Source organism: Vigna radiata, chromosome 6 (assembly GCF_000741045.1).
Source record: "Vigna radiata var. radiata cultivar VC1973A chromosome 6, Vradiata_ver6, whole genome shotgun sequence".
In the NCBI taxonomy this organism is placed as follows: Eukaryota; Viridiplantae; Streptophyta; class Magnoliopsida; order Fabales; family Fabaceae; genus Vigna; species Vigna radiata.
Window position 1 is genome coordinate 21,272,732 of NC_028356.1, and position 11,659 is coordinate 21,284,390.

At 37.9% G+C, this 11,659-nt stretch overlaps 1 protein-coding gene across 1 annotated transcript in view; it reads left to right on the forward strand.

The window, feature by feature from the left end:
- Window positions 1-11,659, forward strand: part of LOC106764737 (trafficking protein particle complex II-specific subunit 130 homolog) — a 30,561-nt gene that overhangs the window by 16,031 nt on the left and 2,871 nt on the right. The window contains exons 11-19 of the mRNA XM_014649094.2: window positions 5,752-5,915; window positions 6,036-6,246; window positions 6,440-6,985; window positions 7,092-7,304; window positions 7,553-7,934; window positions 8,010-8,100; window positions 8,232-8,316; window positions 9,752-9,941; window positions 11,050-11,339. Coding sequence (XP_014504580.1) covers window positions 5,752-5,915; window positions 6,036-6,246; window positions 6,440-6,985; window positions 7,092-7,304; window positions 7,553-7,934; window positions 8,010-8,100; window positions 8,232-8,316; window positions 9,752-9,941; window positions 11,050-11,339 — 2,172 coding nt within the window. The remainder of the gene's footprint in view (window positions 1-5,751; window positions 5,916-6,035; window positions 6,247-6,439; window positions 6,986-7,091; window positions 7,305-7,552; window positions 7,935-8,009; window positions 8,101-8,231; window positions 8,317-9,751; window positions 9,942-11,049; window positions 11,340-11,659) is intronic.

Below are 11,659 nucleotides of genomic sequence, written 5' to 3' on the forward strand. Positions count from 1 at the left end.
CAGACTTTCCAGATGGTAATTGGACAAGCTCCCAAGTTCCACTTTTCTGTAAAGCACTTAATTCATCCAGCATGGCTTGACGCCAACCAGGATGACTTAAGGCATCACCCATAGACTTGAGAATTGACACAGAAGAAATGGATGAGAGACATGTGTAAAAAGATGGAGATAACCTGTGGTAACTAAGAACAGTATAATGAGGGGAAGGATTACGAGTAGAGCGTATACCTTTACGGAGGGCAATAGGCAGGTCAGACTCATTTGCTGGAGCCGGAGGAGACACAGGAGGCGGCACAGGAGGTGAGTCATGAGGGAGACGATTGCGGCGACTATAAACCTGGATGGGTGGAGTTGAAGGACGATCCTGTGTGGAATGAGAGTCTAAAGGATCACAGACAATAGGAATATCAACAGTGGTAGGTGAAGGTACAAAACTAGAAGATGGTTGTGAAAAATAAAACGAAGATTCATCAAAAGTGACATCAGCAGAGATAAAATGACGATTGAGAGAAGGAGNAAAACACTTATAGCCCTTTTGTGACCGTNNAAATCCTAAGAAGACACATTTGTGAGATCTAGGAGATAACTTATCAAGACCAGGACTAAAATCATGAACAAAACATGTAGACCCGAAAACTTTAAGAGGTAATGGATGTAAAGGGTCTTGAGGAAATAAGACAGAGTGAGGGATTTTGTTATCTATGACAGAAGACGGCATGCGGTTAATGAGATAACATGCAGTGAGAACTGCATCACCCCAAAAACGCGAGGGTACTTGGCCATGAATTAGAAGTGTACAAGTTGTTTCAATGAGGTGTCTATTCTTGCGCTCAGCCACCCCATTTTGTTGAGGAGTATAAGCACAAGAAGTTTGGTGAAGAATGCCATGAGATGCCATAAAATGTTGAAACTGTTGAGAAAGGTATTCACGACCATTATCACTGCGTAAAGTTCGAATAGAAATCCCAAACTGTGTTTTTATTTCATTAAAAAATGATTGGAAAATAGAAAACAACTCAGAACGATTCTTCATTAAAAACAACCAAGTACATCTGGAGTAATCATCAATAAAAGTAACAAAATACTGAAATCCTAAAGTGGACTTAACACGACTAGCTCCCCAAATATCAGAATGAACTAATGAAAAAGGGGACGACGCTCGTTGTGAAACACTATGAGGAAAGGAACTACGAGTATACTTTCCTAACTGACAAGACTCACATGACAAGTTGGATAACTTCGACAAACTCGGAACAAGCTGCTGCAGTTTGGCAAGGCTGGGATGACCTAACTGAGCATGAAGAAGGGATGGTGACTCCATGATGACGCCAACATGTGGAGAAGGGCGGAGAAGATATAGACCATGAGACTCACATCCTGTGCCAATCATGTGTTTCAAACTCCGGTCCTGCAAACAAACAGAATCTTTAGTAAATGAAATAACACAATTAAGGGAATGAGTTAGACGACTGACAGACAATAAATTGAAAGGAGACCCAGGGACATAGAGTACATGATCAATGGATATAGACGGAAAAATATGAACAGTACCAATACCATGAGATGAGACTTTAGACCCATCAACCATTGTTACCGAGGGTAAATTATCCGAACATGACAAGGAAGAAAACAAGGACTTGTTACCAGTTATATGATCAGTGGCGCCTGAGTCAAGGACCCAAGATCCGAGGGAGTGAGTCAGACCAACAAAAGGTGTACCTGTGCGTGCAACAGATGCAGATGTAGTGGAACTAGATTGCTGACGATCTTCATACCATCTGAGAAATTCGTTGAAGACTGCAGGGTTATCTACAATATTTAATGAAGTAGGATGGTCTGCAGGCCGAGGAGGTGGATCAGAATTAGCCATTGCTACAGATCGAGGAGGACGTCCATGAAGCGCATAACATCTATCAATTTTGTGGCCTAGCTTGCCACAATGGTCACATTTTGGTCGTCCTTTACCTGGCTTGCGAGACCAACTTTTATCATCACGTTGGGCCGCCATAACAGAGGAATCATCACTATGAGGAGATGTCTCAATGACTGGTTTGCTCGGAATACACAAAAGAGCAGAACAAGTAGAAGTAAAGTTGAGTATGACTGGAGAACCCAAAATCTGATCACGGACATGGGAGGAATCATCAGAGAGTCCGTATAATGCCAACAACATGAAGAACTTTGATCGTTGTTCCAGTTCTTCAGCAGGAGTGGAAGCAGGAGGTAATAGCTCATTAAAATCATGAAGGAGGGCATGAACTTTACCTAAATATGCTGTCATGGGACCAGGATTGCGCGGACCAATAATAGTGAATAGATCCTGACAAACACCATAAAGACGCTGGGTGTCATTCGTGTACAATAACTTTGCTTGTGCCCATACTTCTGAACATGTTTCATATGATCGAAACATTTGTTTCAGAGAAGAGTGAATGGTGGACTTTATGACGATGCATAGCTGGGCATCAATTTTCATCCAGCGGGAAGTGTCCTCTATGGTAGCACTAGTCACATTATTAGTAAGGTGATCTACATACCCTTGACTTTTCAACCAAAGTTTGATGTCGGATGCCCATGTTGCATAATTCATGCCATCTAACTTGTCAATGGACAAGTGTACATTCACATAATTGGTGTATATTGATGAGGCACCAGCAGAAGAAGATGAGGCACTAGCAGAGGTGGTTGTAGACGAGGAAGAGGCCATGGAGAAGGGGAAACCCTAAAAATTCAATGTGCTCCGATTGATGCAATGACCATAGATCCAGAAAGAGGGCGAGGAGACGATTCGGATGGAGTGATCGCCGATCAATTCTGGAACTCCGGCGAGGCTTCGGCGAGACTCCGACGACGACGACGGCTCCGGCAGATGCTCCGGTGGCGGCGGCAGCGGTGGCTGCTGTCGTGGAAGAGGCTAAATCAGAACCTAAGCTCTAGATGCCATATGAAATAGTGAAAGAGATGAGGGGAAATCTCCCTTGTGTTCCAAGTGATCCTTTAATATACTTCAGTATGCGAACAACTGCATCCCAATGGTCTTCACATGGGGAGTTAAGGAATTGACTCACCACGCTAACTACGAAGAAATGTCAGGACGCGTAATAGTAAGATAGTTTAATTTACCAACTAGTCTTCTGTTCAGTTCAGGATCTGAGAAAGGCTCCCCCTGATTTGGTAGGAGTTTGGTATTAGGATCTATGAAATAGTGAAAGAGATGAGGGGAAATCTCCCTTGTGTTGAATATACACATAGNGTCCTTTATTTATAATAGAAGAAATATGGGCTAAGCCCAAAATACAAATAAGAAATATAAACAAACTAATTAAAGATAAGAGATAAATATAAACTAAATATAATATCTCTAACAGGATCCATAGGTGTCTCAACAGATTTAGAGTTCATTAACCATGTTTCCTCCAAGATGTCTAACGCATACTTCCTCTGAGATATGACAATACCAACATTGGATTGTGCTACTTCAATACCCAAAAAGTACCGGAGTTTTGCCAAGATCTTTGGTTTGAAAATGGTGACAAAGGTGCTGTTTCATCTGAGAGATGCCAAGATAGTCGCTTCCTGTGAGAACAATGTCATCGACATACACTATTAAGTAGATACATCCAGCACTTGAGTGGCGATAGAACACTGAATGATCCACTTCATTGCGAGACATACCAAATTGTTGAACAACACTGCTGAATTTACCAAACCAGGCCTAAGGAGATTGTTTTAGGCCATATAAGGATTTGCGAAGATGACATACTAATCCAGATGACTCCCCCTGAGCAACAAAGCCGGGCGGTTGCTCCATATAAATTTCTTCATGCAAATTACCATTAAGGAAAGCATTTTTGACATCAAGTTGGTAAAGAGGCCATTGTCGAATAGCGGCCATGGCAATGAATAGGCGAGCAGAGGTCATTTTTGCCACTGGAGAAAAAGTATCACCATATTCCAAACCAAAAATTTTGTGTAGCTTTTGGCAACTAGTCGAGCCTTCAAACGATCAATTGTACCATCAGGGGCCAACTTTGATAGCATACACCCACCTGCAACCAACAACAGACTTTCCAGATGGTAATTGGACAAGCTCCCAAGTTTCACTTTTCTGTAAAGCACTTAATTCATCCAGCATGGCTTGACGCCAACCAGGATGAGTTAAGGCATCACCCACAAACTTGGGAATGGACATAGAAGAAATGGATGAGAGACATGTGTAAAAAGATGGAGATAATCTTTGGTAACTAAGAATTGTATAATGGGGGGAAGGGTTACGAGTAGAGCGTATACCTTTATGGAGGGCAATAGGCAGGTCAAACTCAATTGCTGGAGCCGAAGGAGACACAGGAGGCGGCACAGGAGGTGACTCATGAGGGAGACGATTGCGGCGACTATAAACCTGAAGGAGTGGAGTTGAAGGACGATCTTGTGGGGAATGAGAGTCTAAAGGAGGAGAAGGATCACAGACAATAGTAATATCAATAGTAGTAGGTGGAGGTACAGAACTAGAAGATAGATGTGAAAAGTAAAACGAAGATTCATAAAAAATGACGCCCAACGTCTTTATGGTGTTTGTCAGGACCTATTCACTGTTATTGGTCCGCGCAGTCCTGGTCCCATGGCAGAATATTTGGGTAAAGTTTTAAGCCTAACTCAACCCCACAAAACCTCTTATAAGGTGAGGTTTGCACCCACTTATATACATTGAATTGGCCTTATCTCTAGTCGATGTGGGACTTCCAACACCCCCCCTCATGCCGAGGTATATACATCTCGAGCGTGGGATTTGACATTTAATGGGTGGTCCGATAGCGGCTCGATAGCGGATGAAATAACATGCCCAACAACAATAGATATCGCTAAGGTAGGCTTAATCATGGCTCTGATACCATATTTAATAGGGAAAAGATGAAGAGAAATCTCCCTTGTGTGTCTTTGCATACACATAGGGTAGTTTATTTATAATGTAAGATATGGGCTAAAACCCTAAATACAAGATGGGCTGAGCCTAATTAACATAAACACACAACTTAATATCTAACAATTCCTGTATTATAAGTTGAAAATATTTCTTTTAAATAGAATTAGAAAAAATTGCTTGCCTTTCATGGGAATTGAATTTACTATGGCATGATAGAGAAAATAGTCTACCCAAACGGTTACACTACCGTCTCTCATTTCCCTTGTACTGCAGACTCACAATATTTTACTAAAGTTGCTATGCCAATTTTGTTATAGTCTATAATCTCTCCTATCGAAAGTCCCACATCGACTAGAGATAAGACTAATTTAGAGTATATAAGTGAGTACAAATCTCATCTTATAAGCTGGTTTTGTGGGGTTGAGTTCACTTCTTAACGTGATATCAGAACCATGAGTTAAAGCCTATCCTAGCAGGAGTGTGTGTTGGAGGTCCACATCGAAGAAAAATAAGGATAATTTAGAGTATATAAGTGAGTGCAAACCTCACCTTGCAAATTGTTTTTGTGAGGTTAAATTAGGCCTAAAGTCCACTTCTTAACACCTCCCCCTGCTGGCCTTACCCTAGTTGGAGCATCCTAACGATTTCTTGTAGTAGAATTAGAATCTCACTTGAAATAGTGAGAACAAATTTACATATGAAATGGGTTGAGTTGAGTTTATGCTGTATGTTTTATTATTATTCTATTATTATTACTATTATTATTATTTGTTTCCCAAGATTTATACCCATCATATTTTACCTTAAATAATATGATTATATATTTGTAGCTTATTCTCCAAACAACTTCCAGAACCAAGCACTTTGGTATCCAGAGGAAACCCCTGCCCCTTGAACCTACTGTTCTTCTGCGAGAGGCCAACAGGCGCAGGGCTTCACTTTCAGCTGGAAATGTGTCTGAAATGTTTGACAGTCGTCAGGGTCCAATGGATGGGTAATGAAATGCAATATATTTTGTTACAAATGGATTCTTTTTTCATGACTTAACCAGAAATCCTATATTTTTCCTTTTACAATTTGGGTTTTTTTATCAATCTGATTTGTATACTGACAGATCAGGTTTCGATGCATCCACAAGAATGTCACCACACAAAGCACCTCCAAATTCCATGACACGTACAAATTCTTCACCAGGAAACTTTGATAGTTCAATTGACCGACCAATGAGGCTTGCTGAGATTTTCATTGCGGCTGAGCATGCTTTGAAGCAAACCATTTCTAGCCCAGAACTGTGGAGATCGTTATCATCATCTGAGGAATTTGAGGTATCGTCTTAGTGTGATGCATAGTACAAGCTCAATGAAATTACTTTCCAAGATCTCTTTGATAGTTTCTGATAATTTATCCACATCTCTCATTGTGTTTTACATTTCCTCCTATCGAATGCTCCTTGAATACTTCTAAACATGTTTGTTAATACTTTACCTCTTGAATAATATGTATCTTGGTTGTGGGCAGAAAAAATATTTAGAGCTAACTAAAGGTGCTGCTGACAATTACCATCGTTCCTGGTGGAAAAGACATGGTGTTGTCCTTGATGGTGAGATAGCAGCTGTCGCTTTTAAGCATGGGAATTTTGATCGAGCTGCAGAGTCATATGAGAAGGTTTGTGCACTGTATGCTGGTGAAGGATGGCAGGATTTGTTGGCTGAGGTTCTTCCCAATTTAGCCGAGTGTCAGAAGATGATCAATGACCAAGCTGGCTACTTATTATCTTGTGTGAGGTTACTTTCTCTTGATGAAGGATTATTTTTGACCAAGGAGCGCCAAGCCTTTCAATCAGAAGTCATTCGTCTTGCTCATAGTGAAATGAAGGACCCTATACATCTTGATGTATCGTCATTAATAACATTTTCTGGAAACCCTGGGCCTCCTTTGGAGTTATGTGATAGAGATCCCGGTATCCTTTCTGTAACTGTATGGAGTGGGTTTCCAGATGATATAACTCTTAATTCAATCACTCTTACATTAAATGCAACATATAATACTGATGACGGTGTAAAGGTATTTGTTGTTAGGAGCTATTTTACTCTTTTCAACTATAGTATAAGAAATATGTAGCTTTTAATTATTTCTTCTCTGATTAACTCGTTTATTTAAATTGTTTTAGGCATTGAAAAGTTCTACAGCTATTGTGTTACACCCTGGTCGGAATACTATTACCTTAGATCTACCACCTCAGAAACCAGGATCCTATGTTCTTGGAGTTCTCACTGGACAGATTGGAGATTTAAGGTTTAGATCTCACAGTTTTTCAAAAGTTGGTCCTGCAGATAGTGATGATTTTATGAGCTATGAAAAGCCAGCTAAACCCATTTTGAAGGTAGACTTTTAGCAAGATGAAAAAAGTAATGGAGTTTGACAGTTCAATAGAAGATAGGGATTTTCTATTCTTATTAATTTACTTCCTTCCTGTTCTCCTCTTAATCAGTACATGACTTGAACTTAAATTGATGTTGTATTGGTTTCTGGTAATTACAACCTACCATTTGTTTTCAGTAGTGCTCTTTATCTTTTTGGTGACAAAAAATAAAGTTAATTACCTAATAATTCCTTTTTGTCTTTTTTTAGGTTTTCAAACCTAGAGCTCTTGTTGATCTTGATGCTGCTGTTTCATCTGCTTTGTTGATAAATGAACACCAATGGGTTGGAATTTTAGTTCGACCTGTAAAATACTCCCTCAAAGCTGCTGTTTTGCATATCGATACTGGTCCAGGGTTGGAGATTAAAGAGTCACATGTAATTGAGATGGAAAGCTATGCTGGTGTATCACAGAATAAAGATGACCAGCTGCAAAATGACTGTGCTCAATTAAATTCTGATAAAAATTTTGAACGCTTGACTCTTAATGATGGCAAAATAGAATTTCCGAATTGGGCAAGTGACAATCCTTCTATTCTTTGGGTTCTGGTACGTGCCATCAGTGACACACTTAGCAGAGGATCTTCTTCAGGTTAATATGGTGACAAGTTTTGATGGCTCCATACATGCTCTTTTTAAATGTACTGATTTTGTTTTCTCTTTCCAGCCACAACAAGGAGAGAGAGTATTGTAGATGGAATGAGAACAATAGCTCTGAAACTTGAATTTGGAGCATTCCACAATCAGATATTTGAAAGGTTTTTCCATTTCCCTTCATCCTTATGTTTGAATCAACATAATAATATCATACATCCGTTGAATTTTGCATGTCATGCGTATGACTTTTAGATCATCTGGTTGCTTAATAGTCTCTGACCTTGATATCCAGGACCCTAGCAGTGCATTTTACAGATCCTTTCTATGTGAGGACACGTGTTACTGATAAATGCAATGATGGCACCCTGCTACTGCAGGTATGGATATTTATTTTCATAATTATTTAATTGCCCTTGATTTTGAACGATATGCTGATAAGAAAAAAATGCCATTAACAATCATGAATTAAAAAAATAACAGAATCAAAGCATAAAATATAGTCCCTTCCATAGTTTTTTGTGCCAAAAATTGGAAATAATAAATCCATTGCCTATTTTTGGTTTGGACTAACTTTGATAGATACCTGCAGAGAGAAAAAAATGAAAGATAGATTGAATATGTAAATCTCAAGGTCATGATGCCTAACATGACCTTATTTGGAATATGTAAATCTCAAGGTGTTTTCATATTACTTAGCCATTGTAAAAGAATGTGTACTTTCAGCTCATTTGTTTTTTTTTTTTGCAAATAGCTATTAAATGCTTATTTATGCACCTTCTCCTAACAAATTAAGCTTTTAATACAGTTAGTTAATGGCATGATATCAGAGAGTCTCCGTCCAAGTTGTCAGAAAATTAATCATTGTTGTTTCCATTTTCTAATAAGAAATTGAATTTGAGCAAGATGTTGAAGACCTGTGCTTTGTTCACAATTCAAGCCCAAAGGGCTCTTGCATGGCATGGTATGTTAAATATGTCATTATAAAACCATTCATGGACCTTTACCTAACCTAGGGGAAGGTATGATATTATATTCCCAGGAATCACATTTCCAAAAGTATTGTAACTAGGAATGTTACTTTTGGGTATATATAAAAACATGGGTTACATTTTGATATTTCAAGCAAAAATGAACGCTACAGGTGTGTCCAGTAGGGAGTATTGCTTTCCCACTCCTCTCCATGGGAGTGAAATTGTGGAAAAACACAGTAAAAATAAATTACTGCTTTCCCAGGAACAAACAATCTTGGGAATAATTTTTCAATAGTTATAACAAACACGGGAATATTACATTTCTGGGATTGAACTTTAAATTCGTGAAACATACACACTCTTATGCTTTTGGAATGGTTGATTTATGACAAGTGTAGTAGTTCTGTAAGGTCTGTGACAATGTTTGCCTCTCATTATAAGATGCTTCAATAAAACCATTGTTGATTTGTTATTAAAACCATTTGGTGCTCCACCAAACAAGTTAAATTTTGGAATGATTGGATTGATATGTTATCACACCCTCCATAACCTTCCTGCATTATACATGGTTCGACTCCAAAGTTTTCTTGCATGAGGGGATATGTTATATATAAATCAATCATTTCCCTTCCCAAATTGCTTAAGCTTTTGAGTGGTCCATTCTTTATGACAACATTCAACTGCTAATATTATGAGCTTTCTACTTGTATGAAGATTCCTATATATATGTACAGGAATATAACAATAATATTTTCTCATGGACACCGTTAACCACTAAAATTCTGAGTTTATTGTATTAATTTTTATTGATAAAGTATGCAAAATTTCACATGACTTCCAGATAATACTTCACTCAGAAGTAAAGGCTACACTAACTGTATATGATGCTTGGCTTGATCTTCAAGATGGATTTGTTCATACTGGACAAACTGAGGGTAGAGCTAATTCAAGTTTCTTCCCGCTAGTCATATCTCCCACTTCCAAAGCAGGAATTTTGTTTAGTATCTGCCTAGACAAAACAAATGCAGAAGGTAATTTAATTTCGTTGGGGAGGTCACTGAAATGATGTTATTGTTTCTTTTAATATTATTATACCAAATTTATTTTGATAAATGCACTGATTAATCACCGCAGAATTTGGAAACTGTAATCCCACCCATTTTCAGAGGTTTCTGATTGGTTGACTTATTCTATTTCAAGTTTAATAATTTGTGGCCAAATGCAGCCGTCAATTACTCAACTAATATTTTTTTTTTTTCTTTTGAAATTCAATATTGATCTTTCTTAACTGGAAACAAATGTGTTTGAGGACTTTGTTCTTGTATCTTTAACATATAGTCTTTGTTAAACACTAAAATATAATTTGGTTCGAGGGAAATGGCAAGGAGTTTTTTTTTTTTTTTTTTTTTTTAAATTCCTTGTTTGGTCCAATTTTTAAGAGGGGAGAGGAAGTCAGGAAAACCCCTCCTCATCTTATTGTTTTCTCTCCTCCAATATTGGGGGCATTTGGAGGGGAGGTGATTTGAAATATTTCAAGTGTATTGACAAAAGTAACTTTATTTATCTTTTGAAATCCAGTTATAAGGGTATGAAGGTAAAGTTCTTAAAATATCTCCCCTCCACTTTTGAGCCAAACAAGAAAAGGACTACCTCCACTCCTCTCCTCCTCAACCAAATATGCATCTAATCAAAACCTCTCCTCTCCGTTCCTCAACCAAATATGTATCTAACTAAAACCTCTCCCTTCCTTTCTCTTCTCCTCCCATCCCGTCCGTCAAACCAAACAAACTCTAATGGTTTGATTTGTAGTGTTTGTTAGTTCTGCAGGCACAATTGATTAGTGATTTTGATTATATTACTACCTTACTGGTCATATTTTTATTTTATGTTTTTCCTTGTGTGGTTTAATTAATCAAGCATAGGTGGCTTGTCAATGGAATGTTATGCTATGGATACATTAAAGCATTATGACATTCTTTATTTTTCTGAGGTCTTGACATGTTCAAAATTTTCAAGCTGAGTGATATTTGGATTTACCTGTTTTTAAAATTCTTGTCCTAATAAGAGTACTTGTGGAAATTTTTATAGCTTGATTTATGCAGTTAATAAGCTGATTTGATTTTTCAAAACAAAATGCAGAAGCCAGAAAGCAACAAGAAAGCATATTAAATATCAAATACGGAATTTCTGGTAGTAGAACAATTGGGGCTCACCCTCCTGTGATGAATGAATCTACTGGAGTTGATGATGCCAGACAAGAGTTAATCTTCAGGAGTGCAATTACTTTGCAAAGGCCTGTGCTTGATCCTTGCCTTGCTGTTGGTTTTCTTCCTCTCCCTTCGGATGGCCTGAGAGTTGGACAACTAGTTAAGATGCAATGGAGAGTGGAAAGGTTAAAGGATTTGGATGACGGAGTTTCTAAACATAATGTAAGTTCAAATAAACAGAGAACAATTTTGATAACATTTCAATTCTACGATTTTATGGTGTTCTATTTCTCTGGTGCTGGGATTTCAAATAGCCAACAACTTATTTATGTGTTTTTACGTTTGGTGTCACTGATAAATGAAGATACAGATACTACTTATTTGTGTATTTGATATTTTTTGCACCATCTAGGGATCTTAATTTTGGGAACAAATTGAGTCAGGACAGAAAATTCTCCAAATTATAAGAAAATAATCTCTCTTATTCAGTATCAATATATATATATATATATATGTATGTATGTATGTATATATATATATAT